Source organism: Solea solea, chromosome 1, assembly GCF_958295425.1.
Source record: "Solea solea chromosome 1, fSolSol10.1, whole genome shotgun sequence".
NCBI classification, from domain to species: domain Eukaryota; kingdom Metazoa; phylum Chordata; class Actinopteri; order Pleuronectiformes; family Soleidae; genus Solea; species Solea solea.
Genome location: NC_081134.1, coordinates 12,451,562 through 12,478,997, shown reverse-complemented (window position 1 = coordinate 12,478,997; position 27,436 = coordinate 12,451,562). Strand labels below are relative to the sequence as shown.

General features: G+C 41.9%; 3 protein-coding genes across 3 annotated transcripts; all 3 read left to right on the top strand.

Annotated features, from left to right (window-relative positions):
* The first annotated feature begins 475 nt into the window (after window positions 1-475).
* Window positions 476-4,546, top strand: LOC131472411 (espin-like protein). The gene is made up of 6 exons (XM_058649558.1): window positions 476-490; window positions 877-991; window positions 1,549-1,667; window positions 2,142-2,308; window positions 2,938-3,322; window positions 3,440-4,546. The coding sequence occupies exons 1-6, from the start codon at window positions 476-478 to the stop codon at window positions 4,544-4,546; spliced, it is 1,908 nt and encodes a 635-aa protein (XP_058505541.1).
* Window positions 4,547-5,375: 829 nt separating this feature from the next.
* LOC131462817 (ras-related protein Rab-6B-like) lies at window positions 5,376-12,130 on the top strand. Its single transcript, XM_058634355.1, has 8 exons — window positions 5,376-5,577; window positions 7,531-7,589; window positions 7,962-8,015; window positions 8,470-8,575; window positions 8,674-8,785; window positions 8,938-9,031; window positions 10,049-10,115; window positions 10,950-12,130. Exons 1-8 carry the CDS (start codon window positions 5,508-5,510, stop codon window positions 11,012-11,014), a joined length of 627 nt encoding a protein of 208 aa, XP_058490338.1. The 5' UTR covers window positions 5,376-5,507; the 3' UTR covers window positions 11,015-12,130.
* Window positions 12,131-13,485: 1,355 nt separating this feature from the next.
* aire (autoimmune regulator) lies at window positions 13,486-18,135 on the top strand. The gene is given in 13 exon segments (XM_058641801.1): window positions 13,486-13,632; window positions 13,709-13,883; window positions 14,225-14,368; window positions 14,681-14,746; window positions 14,831-14,959; window positions 15,041-15,137; window positions 15,173-15,400; window positions 15,493-15,562; window positions 15,836-15,961; window positions 16,059-16,180; window positions 16,532-16,610; window positions 17,008-17,106; window positions 17,682-18,135. Coding segments are annotated over 13 exon segments (1,563 nt in total). The 3' UTR covers window positions 17,763-18,135.
* Window positions 18,136-27,436: the final 9,301 nt, after the last annotated feature.

The following is a 27,436-nucleotide window of genomic DNA, read 5'->3' as shown; positions in this document are numbered from 1 at the left end:
ACTTTATTTTATTTTATTGTATGGCATTCAATATGGACACATGTACTTTTGAAGGACACGTCGGGGAAAAAAAGACAAACCTTGAGGCACTTCTGTGTGGCACCGAATAACATTAAATAAATACAAATACTAAGAATAGAACACTAACTAGTGTCCATCAACCCAATGTTAAGTATTTTTTTGAGTGTCACCAGTTTGAATTACAGAACTTAAAGGGATATGGTCTCTTTCTCTCTCTCTCTCTCTCTCTCTCTCTCTCTCTCTCTCTGTACAACTGCACCATTGGGGGTCTTGGTCACTTAGAGGATTACAGTATGTGAGCTGTGTCATATTTCTCCACTAGTGAAGTTTTTATTGCACTTGGTTTATCTTGTTTCTGTTTTTGTTCATTGCATTTTTTTTTTTCTTAATTTTTCCCCAGAAAGAGGAACATCTGTGGCTTTAAAACACGACAATTACAAAGGGCAGAGTCAACATGGAGAACATCAAGGTGACCACTGATCCGTGCAGAGAATTAAATTACTGGCAGATACACTTTGATTGCTTTTATGAATCAACTATTCATTTTGTTTTAGGATGTGAGATATCGGGTTTTACCTTATTACCCTGAACATGAAAGCAGTGCTGACTCAACAGTTTCTACAGACATATGCAGTTATGACAGCTCTACATCTTTGTCTGTGGTTATAAAAATCATACTGTAGATGTTTTATTGTCACACAGTTTTCCCCAGTCTAGGTCCAAAAGAAACATTTGAAAAAATGTGATAAAGGGGAAGTTTTTATTCACTTACTTTTTTGGTGGGTTAACTGCCCCTTAAATGTGACTCACCAATGCTGTCTCTCTCTCTGTCTCTCTCTGTCTGTGTGTGTCCAGCAGCCAGTAAAAGAGGTGCCCCCCTTGCCTCGGCACCCTGTCGCCGTTCCCGCTGCCTCCATGTCCAGAAAACACACCACAGGCTCCATGCAGCACCTACAATTGGCTTCGTCAGGTGATGAACACACGTTTGTGTACTGTATATTTTTTAATTTATTTTTATATTATCCTGAAAGTGATGACAGTGGTGCAACATCTGTCACCTTATTCCCGCAGTGCTTAAAATGTAAGAAACTGGCGCCATTTGTTGTTTGAGGTTTGTTTCACCCATCTTTATGTACTTATGAATACACATCCTAGGTGGCCCTCAAGTGGTGATCAACAGTTATTTATTTTTTTGCCTAGAAAGAAATAATGCATAATAATGCAATCATAAAAATATTGACTTTATACCCAACACAAATGTCAAATGTAGGCTATATGAAATTAAATATTAATGATTCTGTCCTGTATGTTTTAGATGTTTCCCTGCCTCGACACATCTAATTCAAATGGTCAGCTCATCAACAAGTTCTGCAAAAGCCTGGTAACGATTCATTTGAATCAGGTGTGTTGAAGCAGGAAAGTACCTCAAACACGCAGGACAGTGAGTCTTACCAAGGACCAGGATTGAGAAGCACTGGGTCACGGAAACATTGACAGATATTTATATCATCTTGTGACTTTTTACAGTTGTGACGTCGTTCAATCATCTGAAGCCTCCGGAGAGAGATCTCACCCTCATGTCTCGTATGAAATCTCTCAAGTCTCTGAGGCACGCTGGCTTCACTGCCGTCTTCACTGGACAATCGGTGAGCGTGTCATTCAAGAAAAACACGAGAAGGGAGATTAAGTCGTAGATTTGTGGTAAATATGACTTAGATGTAGTAGATAGTATTCATATAACAGGCTTTAATGGTTTATTCCATTATGTGTGTCGCTTTCGTGGCCGCAGATTACAATAACACAAGCAGACATATAAAACTATCATACACAACTAATGAATAAAACACAGCATGACATGACTTTGATAATAAAGTTTAAAGTTTGACTGGGTATTTTCAAATGCCTGATATCTATTGTATGTTTTATACTGGATGTTGTGATGTTCATCTATCTCTTTTCTGTATGTTATTACCTTCTTAATAAAAGCATATATAATAATGATATGATGTATGCAGAATGGCTGCTCACAGATGTTTTGATGTTATATTGTGAATGTGGCTTCAGACGTGGAGCACAGCTGTGACACTGTGGACTGTCTTGTGTTGCTAAAATGCTGACAGAGGCTTGACAGCGAGGAGGTTTCAGACGAGGTGCCTGTCCTCGATGTGATTCTGGCTGACATCGACTCCCTGGTGCCCACTCATGACGAAGCCGGTCGCCCCATAGCAGAGTGGAAACGACAGGTGATGGTGAAGCAGCTGCAGGTCAGGCTGCAGGGTGAGGAGGAACCGACCACACAGGTACTTTTCATTTGGACTCTGTGCTGTATGAGAACATGTTTGTTCATTTTAGGCTCAGGCAGAAAACTGCATGGACAGAACATTGTGGTAAAATAGCTACTACATTGCTAACTTGTTAGCTATGGTGCAGAAATGTGTCAACCAAAGTGTAAAGAAATCCACAAAAGTCCAACAACTTTGCAACCTTTGTTTAGTTTGTGTGTAAAAGAACTAAAGACTTGCGCAAGTTAAATGTCATGTTTAATTTATACTACATATTTTATCTCTATTTTCCCTGAGTTTATTTATCTTTTATTTTTAGATCAAAACAGATTAGTGGTAAAAAAAAAAAAAGAAGTCAAATGCTACTTTCAAAGTTGTTTTTTTTTGTTTTAAAAGAACAGTGTATATTCAATGTAATTATAGGACAAGAGGCTGGTTTACAAAGGCAAAACAAGATTTTGTTTATTTGAAATACATTAAATAGTTTTCTTGTTGATACCACTATAATGACTGTCCAGTTAATATAAGGCTACAGCCAGCAGCTAGTTAGCTTAGCACAGTAAAAACACGGAAAAAACTGACCCTGTCCAAACTTTCATTAAGTTTCTCTTAATGAAACAATCAAGAACAGTTCTTCATCTGTTCGACAGGAAATGACTAATGGCCATACAACAGTGGATAGCTGGAAGTTCTGCCAAGCCCACAATGCAGTCTTGGGGCCTTTCGGTGAGCTCCTAACGCAGGACGACTTGGTTTACCTGCAGCAGCAGATTGAGACTCTTTCCCTCCAGAAACACTGTCAGGCCTACGAGCTGGAGCTGGACAGGCTGACCAAGGAGCTGAGGGCCATTTTACCTGATCCTATTGTCAACATCTCCCTCAACAAAGACGTCTTGCAGCAGATGAATTCAGAGGGGGAAACGCACCTGACTTTGCCTGCCTTGTGCAGTCGTATTTCAGAGATCATTAAGAGTATGTCTTTGCTTGTGGCCAATCTGACCCAAACCAGAGATTCGAGGGTTGAGAGGAGAATAGTGGGAAGCATGAAGAAGGAGATTGAAGCTTTTCAGGGTGTAAAAGATTTAGACCAGAGACTCATGCAGCAAGGCCAGGCGATGGTGCCAGCACATGTGGAGACCTCTAGTGGATATAGGATACCTCACATAGGTATGGCTTCTGCTTTCAGCCATCGTTTGGAGGCCAACAGCTACAGCAGAGAACGGAGAGAGAGGGTAGAGAGGGAGATCCAGCAGTCTGGGGTGTCGGTCAGAAACCTCAGATCCAACTTTGAAGGTCAGATCGGTGGAATTTTTCCCTTCGCTGGAGATGTGAAAGGAGGCCATGGCTTAAAGAGCCAGACTATGGTTGGGGCTTCAGCAGTTAATTGTGACAAATCCAGCACAGGCCCCAGCTGTGAGGTGAGCTGCTGTGAAGCTGCTAAAACATTTATACCTGTTATTGAAACAACCAGCTTGAGGAAAGAGCGCATAGTGGTGCTGTTCCTGAGCCACTGGAAGAAGTCTGCCTACGCCATTTCATTAAGAGCTGCAAAGAGGGCACGTGAGGAAGAGACAGGGAGACGAAGTAGAATCACCTCCATGTTTCAGTTCTGCCAACAACGAAGTGCTGTGAACAAGATACTCAACACCTGGAAGAAGAAGCTTGAACTAAAAGAGATGCAAACGCCCTGTTTGTCCACATCAATGACGCCCCAGTCTAGACTGGTAACCTACTCCCCAGAGCAGTTCCTGCCTGATGTGAATGGTGTTGCTGTAAGCCATGACTGCTTGACCCTCAACCTCTTCATGCTGGGATACTTCCGCATCTTAGAGCAGGAACTGTCACCCGAGGAGAGGAAGATGAGGCACCTCCTCTGCTTTGAGGTCTTTGACCGTGTTGGCAATGTCTCCTGGGAGAGACTGCTGGATTTCCACAAGGCCGTTCTCCAGGAAATCCAGGCTGGGAGGCGACAGTGGAGCGACGGCTTCGAGGACATCACAGTTTGTTTCTTTGGGGCCTCGAGACCCTGCTGCGGTCCACCATCGCAATCATTATCATCGTCGTCTTTATTGCCAGATTCTAAACTCGTACCTAAAGTTGTAGTTCAAACTGCCTCTCCAGATGAGAGCAGCAATAACACAGACTTCTCTGGTCTCAACAATGAAGACATCTGTAAATACATTGACCGCAGCTTTGCTTTTTGGAAAGAGAAGGAGTCGGAGCTCTTTGACCTTGAACAATAGTCCGCAGTTAAATGTGACAGTTTGTGTTTGTGTATATTGGTAAGGGGATAGGTACCAAAATAAAATTCTACTGAAATCTATTGTTGGTGTACTAGTATTACTTCTACCATAGAGGTGATGGTTTTAGCCGTGTTTGTCCTGTTGTCTGTGAGTGAGCAGCATACATGAAAAATTAAAGGATGGATTTTGATAAAATTTTTTGGGTGTGTATGTCAGGCCCAAGGAAGAAACTACCAGATTTTGGGGTGATCTGAGGACAGCTGCTCACCTTATGTGACAAAGTGAGCAGGCTTGGCATATGATCGACCTCTTACAGTGTTCTTTTTCTTTTTTAATTACATATATTTATTGGGTTTATTAGGTTGTGTGTAGATTTTCTCTGTTTCCTCACACAGTCCAAAAACATGCATATTGGACACTCTAAATTGTGTGTGTGTGTGTATATATGTTTATATATGTGTGTGTGTATACATGTATGTACTGTATGTATATATATATATAGATATATATATATATATAGATATATATATATACGTATACACAGTGTATATATGTATATACATGTATGTATGTACAACAGATGAAGGCCATGTATATATGTGTATATTTGTATATATATATATATATATATATATATATATATATATACACTATGTATGTGTATATGTATAAATATATACAGTATATTTATACACAGTGTATATATACTGTATATTCTGTGTATGTAGACACATACATACATGTAAAGAAAGGTAAGGGACAGAAATAGGTGAGGTCGCGCATGCGCAGACGCTCCCTAAAGTGACAGGAGGATGCTGAGCTGCATTCCCATCATTCTGTGAGGAGAGGAGGATCCCCTGCCTGCGCAGCCACAACACAGAAGGAGACGCAGAGGAGCCATAAGAGCAGATCCTAAAAAAAACAACCAAAATAATCCACGCTGAGCTCATTATCTGCCACCATGTCCGCTGGAGGAGATCTAGGGAACCCACTGAGGAAATTTAAACTCGTGTTTTTGGGAGAGCAGAGCGGTGAGTCAGCCGGTGCTTGGGTTGGGGTTGTCCTGCCCTAATGGCAAACGTGCGTATTCGCTGTATGATGAAGGCCATGTATGTGACTGAGCTAATTTGGAAAGTTGTGGCTGAATTTCGAGGTTGACTGTGGTGGATGTGGCGCTCATGCTATGCTGCCCCTGGCACAAGGTGTGTGACTGAAGACAATTAGATTAACCGAGGATGGAAAAAAAAGCCTGCATGCACATACATTACAGCCTTGGACTGAATATAACCACCGTAATCACTTGGAAATGATACTAATCGCATTAAACATCCTTATTGTATCCTCACTTGTCGCAAAATTGTGATATTCCGTATCATAGTAGGCGATATGTACTCAGGGTGTTTTGATGTGCTGCAGTGACCGACAAATACGCACAGTCTGTCTCCACATTACTGTTTTATTTAACTCCCATCTCTTCCTTACAAACACCAACAGTCTTTAGTGTGGCCTCACTCTATAATGTGCGATCTATATCGTGTATTTATTTACCACCCCTGGTTGTTTTTTTAGAGAAGATAATAAACAGTCTCCATGTGTCAGCCCGGGACACACCCAAGGCTGGCGATGTCGGCACAGCATCTCCAAAGCTCGCAGTGTCCGGTTCAGTCTCATAAATAATCCAATAAAGAAGGAAAAAACAGACGGAACTGACGGTGACAAGGCTGTAGTTTATATTCAATAATGTGTGTATTCAGGTTTGGAATGTGTGTGTGTTGTTTGGGTGTGATGACACGCATTTAGGAGGTGCAGATCGATAGTGGTTTAGTGCTGTAATACGTGTTCAGACATGAGGTGTGTGCGTGTGTGTGTGTGTGTGTGTGTGCGTGTGGCAGCAGCTGATTTCTTACTATAGAGCAGCAAAGAACAGAATGAATATCGTTAGGCCTGTTGTGACAGCAGCTTCACACCGTGTGTGTGTGTGTGTGTGTGTCGACTAAAAGCCTCCATGTGTGTTTGCGTGGCCTGCGCCGCAACGGAACTGTCCATGGTGCTGAATCGAGGCCTGGCCACTGCCCTTATACTGTAGAGCTGGCTTCAAAGAATTCACTTCTTTCACTCTGTGTCCGTGTGTGTGTGTGTGTGTGTGTGTGTGCTGTCCCCCACTCCTCTGATGTAAAATAGTGCTAAAGATGGTGCTGGGGTGGGATGTAAATAAAAATGGAGCTGACTAGGCCAGGCCACCTCACCTTGATCCTCGGACAAGTAACCATCATGGCTTTTAGAGTCACCAGTCATCATGGGGTTTTTTTTTTGTTTGTTTTTTTCCATCTGCCTGTTATGGGTGAACATTTGATCTGTGGAAGCATCTTCTGTTTGATTGAAATTGTTGACACATAGGCTTGTTTTTTTTTCCTCCCATCCTCATCACATCTTCCCACATGAAATACATGTTCATGACTCATGTCATTTTACAGCAGTGTTAACCAAATTTCATTTTTGTAACATTTTCTTGAGTATAATGGACTATACAGTTCCACAAGATGTGTTTGATAAACAAACGACATCTTCTGCATATGTTCTTTTTTTTTTTTTTAAAGTATAAGGCAGTTTTTATCTTATTTTATTTTAAAATGTATGTGCTGACGCCAGACAATCTCTGGGAACGACTGCTTTACTGTATCAGCATTGTTGTCACCATAAATGTACACCATGATATATTAGTTTAAGGCTGCAACTGACAACTGAGGGTTTTTAGTGTGGCATAAATGATTAATTGATCATCACATCTTTTTTTTTTGCAGATTGACTTGCTTGTGGGGAAAAAAATATTGACAGTAGTGAAGTCAGCCACATCTGAGTCACTATTTGACCAAATTCCACTTGACCCTTTGAGAAATGAACCAGATTACACATCACTGTTTATTTTTACTCTTGTTAATTTGTTTACTTCACTTAAAGACTATATGTGTCTGCTCTGTTTCTAGTGGGGAAAACATCTCTCATCACTAGATTCATGTACGACAGCTTTGACAACACGTATCAGGTAAGACCGGATGCACAGCTTAAAATATTTTTGAAACCTCAGGGGAATTCAGTGCTCCATATGATATCGTACGTTATATGATAAGTGATGGTGGTTAGAAACGGCTAATCATTTCATGTAATGTGCAAATATGTATCCCTGTCCTCAAATGTCAGATTTGTATGTAACATATTAATGGGATGAGTCAAATAACGATGACTACTTCGCAAGAGAATCAGTGTTAGAATAAACACAGGGTTCTTGTGCCATATTGAATACAATCATTCAAATAAATGTTATGTTTTCCTTTTATTTAACATTATATCTCTTTTTGTTTGACACAACAAAGCTTGTGCTTTCACTGACGTGTGTAACCTCCTTTCTCCACCACAGGCAACCATTGGAATTGACTTCCTATCAAAGACCATGTACCTGGAAGACCGAACAGTAGGAAACCTTGATTATCTTTGTAATTTCACATGTGTGGACACAAAAAGACCAATTCCTACCCTTGTAGTCAGTCATTCAGTATCCTATTTGTATAAGAAGTGCCCCAGTTTCCACTCTGTTTTGACTAAGCCTTGATTTGATTTACCTCATTACTGCACTCTTCATAGACTAACATGATTACCCCAAGATTATTTATAAGAGGCAAAAATAAAATGTGAGGATTCTTTTGGCTTTTGAAGCCCTAAGAAGTCAAATCCTGTTCTGTGGATCATCCTGGCTTCTTTAGCTGCTATTAATACAGCGTCTTTGTCAGGATATTATGTTCAGTCGGCCTGCACGCCAGCTGATACGGGCTTATCTCTTTGAAAGTTAACTTCTCTACAGTACATAATGCAGTATGATGTAGAAACAGCTGCTGAATGTGTGCGTTTCAATGTGTCTGTGTGTGCAGGTAAGACTCCAGCTGTGGGATACAGCTGGACAGGAGCGTTTCAGGAGCCTCATCCCAAGCTACATACGAGATTCTACTGTGGCTGTGGTTGTCTACGACATTACAAGTGAGCAGCAACATGCTAACTTACCTTGTGCATGGATGAATTTCACCTCGCTTATATAGTAGAAATGTGTTTATTTAATGAAATTGTGGTTTCCACAGATGTGAACTCATTCCAGCAGACATGCAAGTGGATTGATGATGTCAGGACGGAGAGAGGAAGTGATGTCATCATCATGTTAGTCGGCAACAAAACAGATCTGGAGGAGAAGAGGTGAGTAAGTCGAGTTAGTCGTTGACATGGAGGTATTTTTTGTTGAGTGAGCAGAAAGCAAGCATGTTGTTAAACAAGCGACGTGATGAATAATTAGCCTTCACCGTCATGATGCAGTGATGAGTGTGGCCGGATTTTTTTCTTCCCTGCAGGCAAATCACGATCGAGGAAGGCGAGCAGAGAGCCAAGGAGCTCCACGTCATGTTCATCGAGACAAGTGCCAAAACAGGCTCCAATGTCAAACAGGTGATGCCTGCAGTTTCTCCATATTTCACAGCATTTTGTGCGCCGCTTGCTCTCAGATCCTCTGTCGTCTCTGTGTTGTCTCCAAAGTGATTGAGTCACCAGTCCATGTAGACGGATAAAATGTTTTCAGAAGGTCCAGTGTGTAAGAATCAGTGACATCTCACTCCTTCATTTTCTAAGCAAAACTACGGTGGCCTTCACGTACCAGAAAGGATGACATTCTTTGTCATCTTATAAAATGCTTGTTTCTAAGGCTTTGAATATCAAATCAAACATTATTGCTTTATAGTTATATGATACACTGATATGAATACACCCTCCTAAATGTTACATACTGGACCTTCAGGTGTAAATAATAAGTAGGCAAACATTGAATCCAGTTGTAGACTGTATGCACAATCGAGCGGACTGAGATTTATTTGCTGACAAACAGAGCTGGTATAAGTACATAAGTTGTATTTATTTCCTACACTTTGGCATTTTTATGGCAGTAATTTTAAAATAAAATGATAAGCATCTACTGCAGTGAAATGCTGCTCACTCTACAGTGCACCAACAATGATAGTCAAGTGAAATAATATGCATTTCTTTAATATTTAATTTGAATATTTTATTGATTTTTTTTCTTCAGACATACATAACAAAAAACTATTATATTCAGAATACATTTACATTACAATACATAATGATATAATGTTAATGCAAATAATTGTATTATGTTGATTGATAACCAGTAAAGGTTTTGTTTTCGTTGTTATGTTTTGCAATTATAATTTTATATTTTCTTAAAATACATTTTGTACATAAAGTACATTTTGGATATTGTTTGCATGTGCAGAACTTCCTTTACTTGGAATTGAATAAGAATGACATGTGTGTTGATGTTATGTTAGGTTTCATACCAGAAACTGACTGTCCACTGTGCCTCTCCTTTCCTCTCCTCTCCTCTCCTCTCCTCTCCTCTCCTCTCCTCTCCTCTCCTCTCCTCTCCTCTCCTATCCGCTTGCCTTCCACTAGCTGTTTCGTCGAGTTGCAGCAGCCCTACCTGGAATGGAAAGCTTGGACGATGCAAACCCTGAAGGCAGTATCCTTTTCCAACAGCTGTGACTCTGACGCTCTGGATGCGGCCAAACGGCAGAGAAACAGGCAGCTTATTTTTAATCTCTGAGTGGTTGCTGGCACCGTTACAAACACAAGTGCCCAGACTACTGTCTGCTGAGCCACAGGCCATTAAATCGTCTTCTGCTTAATAAAGAAGAAATGCACAGAGCCAGGATAATAGTGCTGATGCACAGGTATAGCACCACTCTGTGGCCGTATGTGAAACGACATGTGCTTTGGACACATGATGGAAAATGGAGAGGGAGGGATCGAAAAGAGACATTGATTAGCAAATGTGCAATAAATCAATAAATAATATTAAGTTATTTTACTTTATAGTAGTTTTTTTAATTTTTAATTTTAGAATAGTCATTTACACATTTATTTTTACATTACAGCTTCCAAAATTAATCTGACAGGTATTAGTATAATCCTGCATGAGAACAGCCTTTTTTCTTTTTTTTTTTACTAAACTATTACTAATGTTGTAGAAGGAAAGGCTTATGTGGAAAAAGTATGACACACCAAATAAAAATAAAGCCCCACGTTGAAAAGTCAGCCGATGGGGATGTTGTGGGACTGCAGTTTGTAGTTCTATAGCGTTAAAAGTGCATTTTATTTTATTTATAATCGTGTTAATCCTTAAATATCCATCTGTGTAGATATTGTCCACAAATGAATGAAATGAATATTTGGTGAGAAGAGTGTTTAGTGAAGTGCTATAGATCGTATTATAAAGCATGACTCCATCTTATGGCAGATATTTGACATTTCTTCTCTCAGCCACTTGTCTTTTCCCTAACTTGACAATTCCCAGTGATCGACATCAAGCTGGACAAACCGGCGGAGCCTAGTGTCCCCGAGGGCGGTTGCTCATGTTAATGCAGAGCTGCTATCGGACAGCTCCCTTCACACCATAGGCTTGTTGTGTTGCTTACTACTGGTTAGCTTCCAGTTGACTTCTCTGGTTGGATATAAGATGTCTGGGCCTTGTATCTGATCGGACAAATCAAATGTTATCTCTCAGTCTTGTTCAGTTGTAAAATATTGTATACTTTGTCAATATGTAAGTGACTGGTGGAGAAAAGGGAAGATTAATTTAAAAAAAAAAAACCAAACAAAAAACATTGACATGCAAATGAACAAATAACCGTTTTGGAAAAATGACAAGGGGGAGAAAAAACGTGACAACCAATGACGTTCTTTTCGCTGTTAAGTTTTGTATTTTTTATATATAAAATGGGAAAGCACCAAAAATGATGCCTAAAGATAGAAGGAGGAAAAGGTGGAGGCCGAACACATCTGAATGTCTGCAGCACGCATGCACGCTGATCTGATCTTTGACTTTTGGCCTGCCCTCCAGGGTCTCTGCTCTCTGGACGGAGGTTGATTATCTTAGAATGTTTTATAGCATCTCTCTATAGCATCTCATGACGAAACGTATCTCATTTGATATTCCCACAAGAGTCGACTTCTAGTAGGTTCACTTAACAGTAGCTGTGAAAACGTGGCACTCTATCTCTATGGGTTTAACTTTTATAGAACAAACTGTACTGTGGTTTAAAAAAGAGAAAAAAAAGAAGAAGTAACAATAAGACAACTTACTATCACACCTCCCCCCCAAAACCACTCCTCTCCTCTTTCTCCTCTCCTACTCCCTTTACTCCTGTCTTCCCCATCCCTTCATCCTGGTAATACACATATAACGATCCACTGTAATGCACTGCACTGTATATAATAATGTAATATGTATGTTGTGAACGTCCCTCTGTAGAAGTGGTCCTTGTTCACCAGTATGAATAATGTAATAATGTTTAATGATTAATAAATTACAAATTAAAGGGCTTCACTCTCCTAACCATCAACATTCACCGGGTAGCAAAATGGTCTGCTCTAATAAATGTTACCTTGATTTTTTTTTTTCCTTTTCATGAAGTATAGTGATCATATCATGTATTTTAATTTTTTAATATAAAGAAGGGTTTTGGTAAGATTTCACACATTCTGGGCTTTGTGTCTTTAACCACTTAAGTTTATGTAATTCATTATCAAAAAATGGTCGTACAATGCATCCTTGCTTGTTTTATACAAGGTTAATGTTTCGATGTGTAGCTACAGGCGGTTGGACTTGCTTGAGCTCACATGCAGATTGTTCGCCTCTCATGAAAGATGCTTCTTTAACTCAGTTTTTACTGTTAATAAATAGAATAGATAAAGACAAAGAGCAAATAGCCTGATCTAAAAATGTGCGTTTGAACTAGCATATAAATAGAGACAAAGGTTATTATTATCATTATCATTATTATTATTACTATTATTTTAATTAAGTGTTAAGTTATAGTTTTGTGGTCAACTAATGTAGCATGAAGCCAGGTCTTCACTAGTCGCTTAAACTTTCTGTACTTGGATAGTGACTTACTAGACAGGTTTATAAGATCATTTATTCATTCAGTGAGAAAACTGTGTTGCAAAGTCAGACTGATACTAATGCTGAACAGAATGTCTGCAAACCTGATAGTTCAGGGGAAGTTGAGGTGGAAATAACCTTTTAAGAAGAGAACTGTCACTGTCACTGCCACTGTCACTCACTGCGCTAATGAGAGAGGACAGGTATTCCCCTGGACTGACAGCACGTCACATGATCTCTAAGGGTTTCGGCAGGCAGGCAGAGGCAGTAAGTGCTGCTGCAGTCGACAGATGAAGTCAACAGAGAATAGAGGTCGCGGGGTTGGCCTTCTTAGATGTTCCCCGCGGGTGAAATCTTCAGTGTGGGGTGTCTGAAAGTCTCAGCCAGTCAAGTATTGCACAAGCAGCACAGTATTGGTGTCATTTGTACAGGGTTGGGAATCAAGAATAAGACCAGAAGTAGAACACTATGTCAACTGATGGTGAATACCAATGTATCAATGATATATATGTACAGTATATATATATGTATATATATATACATATATATATATATATATATATATATACAGTACATACATATTTAAAACACTTTCCCAGAATTCCACACCTAACTGCCTACAGGACGTCTTAAAGGGGAAGTAACAACATCATGTGTACTTCCAACAAAGGTTGAGATACAGATTAGTTCATTGTTCCTTACATCTCCAACATGTAGGTACAGTTACATGCAACAAACTTTAATTATCACTCATTTCCTTACTGCTAAAAGGATAATATTTGTATTATCTAATATCTCATATCTTCTTGATCACAAAAAAAAAATCACTTTACACCATAAGTGTATCATGTGCTCTTCCCAGACTATAAGACACACCTCTTCTATCCAACACACCGTATGTATGAGCTCAGGTCCGCGTCACTGCATCTCATTTACGAAGCCGATCATGTCCAGAGTAGAGGCTTTCAGGGACAAAAACCTACGCTCCCTACTGAGGGAGTTGCGAACTGACATTGCGATGGCTGTGGACGACCCCTTCCCTCTTGTCTATGGTCTGGCAGACAAAAACATCATCACTGACCAAATGCTTAAGGTGAGCAAAAATGCACAAAGAATTAAACCGGATGCTACTTGTGTAACTTACTTCTGCTGTCTGTGTGGTTCTGCAGGACACTTTAGAGAAGCAGAGCAGTGAGGGGATCCACAAGGCCATGTACTCACTCCTGTCCTGTGTCCTCGAGCAGAGCAGATCCACCGTCCAGGCTTTCTGGCGCAACATGACCAAAGATTATAACCTGGACAGCTACCCCAAACTGCAGACACTGGTCACTCACCTGCACTCGAGTAACGTTTGTGAAATGGAATAATTATTTGTGCAATTCTTCTACGTCTTTGTCATACTTACAGTAAATAACCAGATTTTACATTTACGTAAGAACAGATGAATAGGAACTGTTCATTACTGAGTTGATTTGTGTAAATGTATACAAAAACTCAACTTTTTATTGTGAATTGTATGTTTTTGCTGTTGGTCATCATAAAAATGGATTTCCAAAGCATCAGTAAAACAGCAGCTTTTATGACAGACTTTGACAGACTTTGAAATAATTTGCATTCCCAGGATAATAGTTTTCAATCTACTGTTCTGAATGTACAATCTTTTCTGCCTTTTTTTATTTTGACAGAACGAGACACTACAGGTTCCAAGAGTGAGAAGAAATCTTCTGGATGTGACAAAAGTCTTCACGTGAAGAAGAGGAGCCACGAGGAGAGAAAGAACAGTTCCAATAAGTTCTCGCAGTATCATGCAAAGACAAGTGATGGTCCAGGTTATGTTTTCAGCCTCATTTGTCTGTTTGTTTGTCTGAGCAGCATAACTCAAAAAAGTCATCCATGCATTTGGATAGAATTTTCTGGGCATTTCTGATTTTTGAGGGAATCTGGACACAGATTCAGGATCCAGGATTATCTTAAATCGGTTGTTAACCTTGTGAGACAGAGGAGTATATTGACACCGCCTGGTAGTGAGCTGCTTTCTTTCGTTTCCCATAAAAAAAAACTTTGTGTTTCGTTGAAATGAAGTCAAATGTTATTATCGTGCATTAAAACATTAATGTGACGTCTTTCTCTTTTCACTCCAGGGGGTAAAGTGAAATTGTACAGAGTGAAGAGTGAAGCTCCAGCACCTCAGCTACAATCTGGAAATAGTAATTTTATATTATTATATATATTAAAAATATATACATTTTACAGAAGTCTTTGATATACATTTGACAAAATTTCTGCCGCAGGTGTGCAGCCAGTGTCCTCCTCAGTCCAGAGGGGAGTCGTCCTGTCCTCCTCCTCCTCCTCCACTGAGCTGTCAATCAGCCACAAACCCAGAGAGACGATCCACATCCAGCAGGTGTTTGGCTCAGATGGTAAGTAAAATGCATCCCTTTTACAAATATTGATGAAACTGTCCGACATAATCAGCGTCGACTTTTTTGACTGAATATCAGTACTGAAGACATCAGCAGGGAGTGCCAGGAAGTGCATCAACATCGGTGGAGATTTTTACTCCCAAGGTCCATTAGAGGAAGCGTGCTCAGCGTCCGTGTCCACTTTTTACCACAAGGTGGAGACAACCACAGGCACAGTGCAGCTCACAGCTTCTGTTATTCTTCATGACACACAGTCTGTATTTGCCTTATACTGTTTGTATGTCGTGTGTGTGTGTGTGTGTGAATGTGTGTTTAGGGCCATTATAATGATGACGAGTGTACTGTATGTAAGGATGGAGGAGAGCTGATCTGTTGTGATGGTTGCCCTCGAGCTTTTCATCTGACCTGCCTTGACCCTCCACTCACGTCCATACCAAGGTGAAAAATAACTGTCTCCACCCATAATATCAGTGTATGTCTGTGCTCATGTCTGTTTGTTTTCACTCTCATATTAAACTTGTAATCTGCAGTGGTTCGTGGCAGTGTGAGATGTGCTGTGAGAACAGAGTGAAACGAGAGGAACCGCTGCTACCTTTACAAGTGAGGTTCAAAATTAGATAAGGAAGTTTACATAGGCTCCTAATGCTAAATCAAGCGTTACTTTATTAGAATGACTAACCTTGAATATTATAACTGATTGCATCGGTAAAGGGATCACAAGCTTCTTGAATTTCCACTTTTTGTGGTGTAAATACACAGAATCCCATGTTTTGGAGCGTATTCTTCCTGCATCTCTGAAAAGCTTTTACAAGAATTGAAGGAAAACTGATGAACACTCAACACTATTCAAAGTCAAAATATCTTGTGTTACAGTCACTCGTGGCCCAGCCTCAGCAAACCAACTCCATCATAGACACCGCCTTCTACTCCTCGCTGTCGTCCTCTTCGCTCACAAGTATCTGTGCAGATTCTACGAATCATCCCACTGCCAGAAACCATGTAAACAACCGATCAGCCTTTACTTCATCTACCTGCAACATAACATTGATAACCCATTGTTGTATTTATTTACTGGTGCATTAAACGTGTTTTGAAGAGCTCAGGTGTGAATCAACTCAGTGTGAGAGAAGTGTGTGGCGTCTGTCGCCTCGGAGGAGGAGACTTGACCCGATGCCTACAGTGTTTTGAGCGTTTCCATGTGCACTGCCTCTTCTCCAAGTAAGACATCCACTGTCTTCTTTTTTTTTAAACAGTATTGTAGACTTGTAATGAAGCAATTTTAGATAGATGGATGGATAGATAGATAGATAGATCTCATGTCTCATTATCCATAAAAGTGTTTCCGTTGAAATTGGAATTATTGGTTATTGGATCCTATTGGTTCATTAGTATTTGTATAGTATTACATGAGCAGCCTGTGTAATCAGTTTAAGTTGTAAAGTTGAAAGTGTCTCTTCCCCTGCAATCCCCTTGAGTGTTAGAAATTGCATATTGATTGACTGTAACACTACACGCTGTAGAGGATAGTCTAAGTCACTTACTGTGTGTGTGTGTGTGTGTGTGTGTTAGAGGGAGATCCATCTGCCTGTCCTGCTCCAGACCCTGGGCCAGCTCTGCCGAAAAAGAGGCTGAATCCAGAGGCACACAGGTTTGCACAGTCTATACAAAGAATCTATAAACCTTAATGTGATATTTCTAGTGTTTTTTATAAATTGTGGTTGAGATACTGAAGCATAGTCAGAGCTGATTTGGCTGTCCAAATCCCAGCCTGTTACTGCTATAGTGTTTACTCTCGAGCACCAAACTCCATAGAGAAAATAATAAGCATTTTAAGCTCTTTGGGACACTGGAGCTTACGGTCTACTGCTGCCTTGTTTGGAAAGTTTGTGTCGCTAAACAAAAAGAATTCATAAACTTACTGTGGCAGCAGCAATGTATCGATAACTCCTCTGTGCTTTGTTTAAAATCACTACTTGGAAAAAACCTGAATTATCTGTTTAATATTCAAACCCTATCTCTTCATGTGTGGGTGTGTTTGTGTGCAGGTCGCCCCAGTGGTTCAGAACACACTCAGCCATGATCACAGCTCTTCAGTCCCTGAGCCCATCCTCCATAAGGACGATCTGGACTCCATCCTGGCAGATGTGAGTGTAGCTCAGTTACAGATGTAGACACTCATACACTCATTGTGGCCGTGCATTTCAGACACAAGGTGGTCACAAAATCTCTTATGACACACATATGGAATTAGCCTTAGTGATGTGTCAGGGTGGGGTGTAGTGTGTGGAACAGAGGTGTAAGTTTCTCTCTGCTGCCGTGATGTGTATTCTTCTTATTTTATTTTATTTTATTTTATTTTATTTTATTTTATTTTATTTTATTTTATTTTATTTTATTTTATTTTATTTTATTTTATTTTATTTTATTTTAAATGTCCTGTGTTTCACATTTACAAGGCTTTATTAGCTTGCTAGCTAGTATTTATATGTGTATATATATATATTTATATATATTCCATTTCTGCCAAATGGGAATCATTTCATCTACATTGTCACACTCTGGACCTTTAAGACAAATAAATGTCAAGGGTAGTAAAGATTGTTGCTCTAACCATGATGATATAATTTAGTGTGTTGACATCACACGCATGTTAACATATGTATGATGGTCTGGATTGATTCTATTGTGTTTTTTCTCTCTGCCATTTGTTTCTCAGCAGAGCTCCATTGACGGCATCTTACAATGGGCTTTCAACAACATATCCCGAACTCTTCCAGACTCACAAGGATGTTACCAGTGACTGTAGGACATACTGCACACATGCATGGGCTCTCAACATCTACAGTAAACCCTTTTTTATGAGCCTGCACATCAGCCAACAAAAATGTTCTAGCATCTTTCTTACTGTGTCTAGTATACTTTTAAATCATAAGATACCAAGGTAAATGGGAGTTTCTGTACAAACTGCAGTAAATACACTTTAAATGTGCCATTATTCCACCACTGTAAGCCTGTTATTTCACCTGCATGTGATTCACATGATTTTATACCGCAGGGGAACAGCAGTGTTGTAGAGGATAGAAGACAACCTCAAATTAAACCACAGACTGCACAGGAACAGTGTCTCATCACAGCAAATAAACATGTGTGTACATACAGTATGTGTAGTTATGGACAAATGCAAACATGTGCACATGCACTACAGAGATGGTCTGTCTCACATGTGTGGGTCTGCTGAAGAATTCACATCTACACGTTGCACCAGATGGTTTCAATACAATGAAGTATGTGCACTGAGAAATGCCTCTGTTAAACAGGAATTCCTTGAAGACTATCACTTAGATGAGGAATGTTGTTTTTGTCATGGGATTCAAGAGTTTGAGCACAACTGCCAGAAGGATGGAGCTTGGCCAGGCAGATTTTTCTCCCTTCGGTATTTGGTTGCCATGGCTCCCAACTCCTTCAGGCCCAAAACAGTGGATGAGAAACATACTTGTTCCATGGTGTGTGTGTGTGTGTGTGTGTGTATATGCATACGTTTATTTATCAGTCCACTTTCTTAATGGTTCATAAAACAGTTGTCTTTGTAGATCCCATCTCACACAGTGAGATCAGTAAGTCTGACATAAAGTTCACAAAAGCAGTAATGCTCTGATTCCAAACTGCAGCAATAATGATTTTTTTTTTTCCTATTCTCCAGATGAGATCTTGCACAAAAATGTGCTTACACCAACCATTACTCCTGCTTTACTCTTGGATTCCTTCCGTTTCTAGTTGCATACCACATGACAGACCACATGGAAAAACTGATTCCAAGGGCTCCCTGTTTAAAAAAAAAAAAAAAAAAAAGAAAGAAAAGGACAACAGCTTCTGGCCACTAGATGGCACCCAACCTTGAATGTGAGGCAGGGACTCAAACAAGCAATGATAAGAGGAAGTATTTCCTTTGATAAAACAGTGTTTGTTTGGAGAGTCTGTTAGTGGGAATTACCCAGATTCCATCAGTACTAAGAATCATTACCGCACAATGAGGAATATGACAGGCATAAAGGAAACAGAGTCGACTAGTGTCAACAGTATGTATTAAATGTACTTACTCAAGTACTGCACTGCAGTTGTATGGACAGTTACTTTATTATTTAAAAAAAACAATTGTATAAACTAGCACTTCCTCATCTAAAAGCAGCAACATCCATCCCTCTGTAACTATAACACTGATCATTTGACAGTTGCAGGAAAAGGTGGAGACAGTCAGGTCACCAGAGACAAGCAACATTCTCATTTACAATCCACTTTTACAGCTACTGGGCAGTTTATCCTAAATTAACCAAACTCCAACCTGCATTGCTTTGGACAGTGGAGGAAACTGGAAAAGCCCACTCACATACTGTACTGTATGGCTAGAACATCGTTGTTCACACAGAAGAGTCCTGGTTCATTTGGGACTTGAACAGAGAACCTTCTGCTGTGAGGCATCACTGCTAACCTATGATTTCCCACTCAACTAACATATTGTGTTAGGCCTTTATTACCTCAGCCAAGTCATTTTTATTGACATCACCACTTTCCTTTCATAATAGGTCAGCGTTAACTTTAACACACATTGTTTGTCTGCATAATAATACAATATGTCTGTTGGAAATGTGGGGGAAAAAAATTATTATTCCCAACGGCCAGTATATTTCCTGACTGCCAGCCTGTTGCCATTTCACAGTGTTATTCTCACAACCCCTTGGACACAAAGCAAGTCATCTATAAATGACTACAAATGCTACAACCATGAGCACAGTAGTTCATATAGAGGCATTAATAATCACTAGTGTCACTAACAGTTGGAGAAATCGCTTTCTTCCTGTTTTTCTGTCTTTCCGTTCTCTTGTCAAGTGAAGTTTGAAACTAATTCTTAAAAAATTTGCTTCTTAAAAAAAGAGAACTTAAGAGTCACCACTGCTTCCTCAGCAGCAGCATCGTCATCATCATCATCAGAAACACACCCAACAAGTCTGAATGAGAATTTGTTAAGATGATCAAAAGACACACAGAAAAGAAAGAAAAACGAATTTAATACCATCCAGTACTGCGTTGTAGTCTCTTCTGTGATTTAGTTTAGTTCAGTTCCTGTCACAACTGGCTTTATTTACCGTACTTTGGTATTATGTCACTTCATCACTCCCTCGTTACCTGCCCTACCCTAATTCGTTTCCTTCCTCGTGCTTGTATGAATACTCACCCTTTTCCCCTTTGTTTTCCATTTGCTTTGATTTGTTTTGTGATTATTTGGATTTTACCTGCATGGACTCCCCTTTGTGTTGTCTAATGTTGTAGAAATGTAATGTACTCATTCCATGAGCAATAATTGAACAAAAATCACAAGTAACTATATAACACAATATATACGCATGCAGCTTTGTGTGTGTGTGTGTATGTGTGTGTGTGTGTCAGTTGAGCAATCACAAGGCTACATTCCTCCAACCCCTACATGCATCCTGTTACTACGCCATTGGTCACATGTCTGGAATTCTTGGGAAAAAAATGATAGGTGAGATTCCCACGCTTTGGGCATCCTCTCACTGCATTTCATGACTGTGGGCAGTTTTCAACTTTGTTTTCCAGCTGTGCCACTGATGGTCTAAGAGTTTGGGAGAGAGGTGACTTCCAGTCAAGAGACCTGACTCTCTCTCTTCAGACTTTTGTTTGTCGGCAGGAAATTGCCAGAGGCCCTGCATTGTCCTGGTGTGAGGAACCAGCACAAAAAGTTTTAACTGCTGAGCACATGGTGCTGAAAGACAGTTTTATAGTTTCCACACCATTATATGTGATCTTATATATATATATAACGCAAGTGATTAAGTTTTCATAAGTTAAACTTACAATTATCCATTATTGTGACAAAAATGATCAACATTCATTTAACTTGTGTCAGTAAGTTTTGAAGCCAAAGAATAAAGAAAAGGGAAATGGAAGTGGTGAAGATGACATCCCCACCTCTTCACTGGGGCTCTACTTAATCGATATACTGTGCTGCAAATAATCCACAGAGGACTGAGAAACATAGAATAAAAAAAAGTTGATTAAACAAGACATTATCATAAGTTAATATATAATTTAACCTTGTGGGTTGAAACAATATGCATAGTCAAGTTGAATGTACTCATGAGCAGATAATACTAATAATAACTTTAATTTCAACAAACAAGAAAATGGAGTTTGATTTTTTTAAAGGACTGACACTAAAGGTCTTTTGATGATTTCATGATTTAAAGTATGCAGAATTCTTGTTCACCGGCCAATCTGTTATTGAAACAGGAAGATATGGGTATATACAATCAAGCACCTAGCCCTGCAGTCACCATTTCCAAACATTTGTGATATAAAATAGGTCAGTCTGAAGAGATCAGTGACTTCAAGCGTTGCAATTTAGATGGTTTATGAAATGACATCCCTTCTAGCTATCCCATGGTCAACTCTACGTGATATTATTAAAAAGTGGAAGTGTTTAGGAGCAACAGCAACTCAGCCACAAAGCGGCAGACCATGTAAAGTCACAGATTGGGGGTCAATGACTGCTAAGGCGCATGGTGCATAAAAGTCCAAGCCAACACTCTGCTGATTCCATAGCAAGAGTTCCGAGCTTCCTGTGTCATTGATGTAAGCACAAAATCTGTGCAGCAGGAGCTTCATGGTCGAGCAGCTGCATGCAAGCCTCACATCACCAAGTCCTGTGCCAAGGGTCGAATGGAGTGGTGTAAAGCACACTGATACTGGACTGTGGAGCAGTGGAAATGTGTTCTGCGGAGTGACGGGTCACGTTTCTCTGTGTGGCAGTCAGATGGTCGAGTCTGGGTTTTGACGGATGTCGGGGGAACATGATCTACCTGACTGCATTGTGCCAACTGTGAAGTTTGGTGGAGGGAAGATAATGGTATGGGCGGGTTTTCAGGCTTTAGGATACACCCCTTATCTCTCTTAATGCTTCAGCATATACCAAGGCATTTTGGACAATGCTATGCTCTACAATGCTGTGCCCCAGTGTACAAAGCGAGGACGATGAAGACATGGTTTGATAAGTTTGGTGTGCAAGAACTTGACTGGCCCAAACAGAGCCCTGACCTCAACCCCATAGAACACCTTTGGAATGAACTGGAACAGAGAATGCGAGCCAGTGTCATATCTAGAAAGTTGTGTTAAGTTATGTTTAGTTTTGCCTTCTATTTTTTGTCTTGTGACTTCCTGTTTTATTTTGACATCTCTCTTTCCTCTTGTTTTAGCTAACTTGCCCTTCCCCTGTAGTTTTCCCCCAGTCTGATTATCTTCCCCGCCCTGATTGTTTCCACCTGTTCCCCATTACATTGAGTTCACATATAGCCTGTGCTTCCCTTTACCCTGTGTCAGTTCGTCTTGTCTGTCATGCCAGAGAACCCACGCCAATCCATGCCACGTCAATTGTTTGTAAGGTTTTTGCTTTTCTTAGTTGCTACTTTGTTTTGTCCCTTTTTGAGCCATCAGAGTTTTTTCCTCGTGAAGAGTGATTTTGATTTGGCACCTTGCCCAGACCTTTTGTCTCCTCCCAGTGAGTGATTATAATTTGTTACTTTTGCCTTTTGCTTATCTAGTGATTCCTCGATAGAGTGATTTTCTGTTGATACTTTTCCTCCTTTTGAGAGTGATTTTTATTTGTTACTTTGTCCAATAAATTGGAATATTTTTGGAAGTTGTCTCTGAGTCGTGCTATTGGGTTCAAGTCCTTGTTCGGTTGTGACATTACGAACTGACCAGCATGAACCCAGCCGACTCAGAACAACTGACAGCGGCTGTTCGCTCCCAGAACACCCGCCTGACTCAGCAGGAGGAGCACATGGCCTCTCTGCACAGTGGTGTGAAGGGAGTGGCTAAAAGTCAGGAGGAGTTCAAAGCCTCTATAACAACCCAAGTTAACCTCCTGGCAAACCAAGTACATCAAGTCCTTGCTCATCTCACGTCTTCCTCAGACACCATGACCACGCCAACTCCGGCGGATGCTAGAGCGTCATCGATCTCAGCTCCCCATGCCACGGCTCTTCGCCTTTCCCCCCCAGAAAAGTTTTCCGGTGAGTCAGGAGGATGTCGGCCGTTTATTGTGGACTGTGATATGCATTATGAACACTCGCCCTCAGCCTTTCCTACGGAACGATCCAAGGTGGCATTCATGATCTCCCACCTCACCGGGAGGGCGAGGGCATGGGCTACGGCTGAATGGTCTCGGAATTCACTGATCTGTGGATCCCTCAAGGAGTTCAAACAGGCTCTGAGGAAGGCTTTCGATCCCCTCTCATCCGACCGAGAGAAAGCACGTGAGTTGAGCAACATCAAACAAAATAGAGACTCTGTTTGGGACTATGCTATCCGCTTTCGCACCCTAGCCACGGATAGCGGATGGAATGCCACGGCCCTGTATGATGTTTTTCTCAAGGGACTTTCAGATCAAATTCAAGACTTGTTAGTGCCCCTAGATTTGCCTTCTGATCTAGACTCAGTAATAACTCTGGCCATAAGAACAGACAACCGCTTACAGGAGCGACAACGAAGCCGAATGGCCTCTACAGCTGGTCGTCATCAGGGTCGCGCTGCTGTCACTACACCCAGTTGGCGGAGCTCCTCACGTGCTCCATCACCCGTTACCCCGAGGCAGTGGCCCTCCGAGGAGGTGGAGGAGCCCATGCAGTTGGGGCGAACCAAACTGTCCACAGCGGAGCGCCGTCGTCGCCTGCAGGAAGGCAGGTGCTTCTATTGCGGACAGCAAGGGCATCTGCTAGCAGCGTGTCCGGCAAAAGGCACAGGCTCATCAGTCGACAGGGGGGTACTGGGGAGACGTTTCTCCTCCACGGAATTCCCTCCTCGAGCTTTAACCCAGACTAAGGTGAGGCATCACAACACCACACTTAGTTTGGAGACTCTCATTGACTCGGGGGCTGATGAAAGTCTCATGGACTGGGATTTTGCCATGAGACTCAAGCTAAAGACAGAACAATTATCTCAGCCTATAGAGGCCAGCGCTCTCGATGGCAGTCTGATTTTTCGAGTGACACACAAGACTGAACTGCTCACAGTTATCATTGATAACCACTATGAACTTATGCAATTTCATTTATATAAATCTGCCCAGTATCCTCTCATTTTGGGTTTTCCCTGGCTGAAGAAACATAACCCACACATTGACTGGAGTACTGGGAGGGTCTTGAACTGGGCAGAAGAATGTAAAACCAAGTGTTTAAAGTCCTGTCATAATGTGAAAACTAGTGATAACATTGCCTCTGTTCATGTCACAGACTCTGAAACTCCTGACCTGACTTCAGTCCCAAGATGTTACCACGAGTTGAGCGAGGTATTTAGTAAAAAGAAGGCAACTTCCCTTCCTCCCCACAGGCCTTATGATTGCCCAATTGATTTGGTCCCAGGGTCCCCTATTCCTAAGGGTAGACTGTATTCCATCTCTGGCCCTGAAAAGAAGGCTATGACTGAATATATTGAGTCCTCATTAAAGGCTGGTCTTATCCGCCCCTCTTCATCTCCAGCGGGGGCAGGGTTCTTTTTTGTGGAAAAGAAAGATGGGACACTTCGACCATGTATAGACTATGCACCACTTAATGACATAACTGTTAAGAATCGGTACCCTCTGCCACTAATGTCATCAGCTTTTGATCAGCTTCAGCAGGCTAAGGTTTTCACTAAATTAGACCTCAGAAACGCCTATCATCTGGTTAGGATCAGACAGGGGGATGAATGGAAAACAGGCTTTAACACTCCTAGTGGTCATTACGAGTACCTAGTTATGCCGTTTGGGTTGACCAATGCTCCTGCTGTCTTCCAAGCAATGATCAATGATGTACTGAGAGACTTCCTGAACCACTTTGTGTTTGTGTATTTAGATGACATATTGATCTTCTCCCCAGATTTAGACTCTCATGTGCATCATGTACGGCAGGTTCTCCAGCGATTGCTGGAGAACCAATTATATGTCAAGACAGAAAAGAGTGAATTCCATGCCGACACTGTATCTTTCCTTGGCTTCATCATAGCCCCTGGAAAGGTGCAAATGGATCCGGCTAAAGTTAGCGCTGTGGCTCAGTGGCCAACACCTGATAACCGCAAGAAGGTTCAGCAATTTTTAGGATTTGCTAACTTTTATAGGAGGTTTATCCGAAACTTCAGTGCCACAGCTGCACCTCTACATGCACTCACTTCTCCTCAGTCTCCCTTTTTGTGGTCCCCTCAAGCTGAGGAGGCCTTCAGACAGCTCAAAGTGCGGTTCACCACTGCCCCCATTCTCACTGTTCCTGATCCCAGCCGGCAGTTCGTGGTGGAGGTGGATGCCTCCAATAATGGAGTGGGAGCAGTACTCTCCCAGCACTCTGAGAAGGACAACAAGCTTCATCCCTGCGCCTTCCTGTCTCACAAACTCTCGCCGGCAGAGAGAAACTACGATGTTGGGAACCGTGAGTTATTAGCAGTGAAAAAAGCTTTGGAAGAGTGGAGACATTGGTTAGAGGGTGCACAGCACCCATTTATTGTATGGACAGATCATAAGAATCTGGAATATATCCGCAAAGCAAAAAGACTGAACTCTCGCCAAGCCAGGTGGACTTTTTTTTTTAACAGATTTAACTTTGTTTTGTCTTATAGGCCGGGGTCCCAGAACACCAAGCCCGATGCCTTGTCCCGTCTGTTTGACCCCGAGCCTACTGCCAAGGAACCGGAGCCCATCCTACCACTGAACCGTGTGGTAGGAGCGGTGAGTTGGCAGATAGAATCTAAGGTGAAGCAGGCTAATGGTGAGAATCCGACACCTAGTGGTTGTCCGGAGAATCGCTTGTTTGTCCCTGTTGATATGCGTCCACAGGTGATCCATTGGGCTCACACCGGACTGCTCACCTGCCATCCAGGAGTTAAGAGGACCATGTACGTCATTTCCCAGAGGTTTTGGTGGCCCTCCATGGAGAGGGAGGTTCGGGAGTATGTGGAGGCGTGTTCCATCTGTGCCCGCAACAAGACCTCCTCCAGAGCGCAGATGGGGTTGCTGCAGCCACTCCCTGTTCCCACTCGTCCGTGGGCTGAGATCTCACTGGACTTCGTCACGGGGCTCCCGGTCTCTGAAGGGAACACCACTGTGCTCACAGTGGTAGACAGGTTTTCTAAAATGACTCATTTCATAGCATTACCCAAGCTTCCATCTGCCAAAAGAACGGCAGAGATTATGATGACTCACGTTTTTCGTATTCATGGTTTTCCCAAAGACATTGTTTCAGACCGGGGGCCCCAGTTCATATCCAGGTTCTGGAAAGAGTTCTGCAAGCTCATTGGAGCCACCGTCAGCCTCACCTCTGGTTATCACCCAGAAGCCAACGGCCAGACGGAACGTCTCAACCAGGAGTTAGAGACATGTCTTCGATGCCTGGTGTCGCAGAATCCGGCTTCCTGGAGCCAGAAGCTGGTGTGGGTGGAATATGCCCACAACTCTCTTCTCACCTCGGCCACTGGCATGTCTCCATTCCAGTGCGTCTTCGGCTACCAGCCCCCTGTCTTCTCGGAGACGGAAAAGGAGATCATCGTCCCGTCGGCCCATGCCATGGTCCGACGATGCCACCGCATCTGGGCAGCTGCCCGTAAGGCCCTCCTACGCAGTGTGGACCGCATGAAGAGGGCTGCTGATCGGAGGCGCCGACCTGCTCCGGTATACAAGCCTGGCCAGAAGGTCTGGCTCTCTACGCGGGATTTGCCTCTCCAAGTCGCCTCCAGGAAGTTGGCTCCACGGTTCGTGGGGCCTTTCCCAGTGTCCAAGGTCATCGGCCCTTCAGCTGTCCGTCTGCGTTTGCCCCGGTCCATGAGAGTCCACCCCACCTTCCACGTCAGCCGGGTGAAACCGGTTAAGGAAAGCCTCATGGTGCCCGCGGCCGTACCCCCTCCACCTCCCCAGATGGTCGACGGCGGTCCTGTCTACTCAGTCAAGGCTCTGCTGGCTGTGCGCAACAGGGGCCGGGGCAGGCAGTTCCTGGTGGATTGGGAGGGCTACGGTCCAGAGGAACGATCATGGGTTCCTGCCAGCTTTATTGTGGATCCTGACCTCATCACAGACTTTTACAGGCGCCACCCTCAGTTATCTGGGCCGTCAGGAGCCGTCCCTAGAGGGGGGGGTACTGTCATATCTAGAAAGTTGTGTTAAGTTATGTTTAGTTTTGCCTTCTATTTTTTGTCTTGTGACTTCCTGTTTTATTTTGACATCTCTCTTTCCTCTTGTTTTAGCTAACTTGCCCTTCCCCTGTAGTTTTCCCCCAGTCTGATTATCTTCCCCGCCCTGATTGTTTCCACCTGTTCCCCATTACATTGAGTTCACATATAGCCTGTGCTTCCCTTTACCCTGTGTCAGTTCGTCTTGTCTGTCATGCCAGAGAACCCACGCCAATCCATGCCACGTCAATTGTTTGTAAGGTTTTTGCTTTT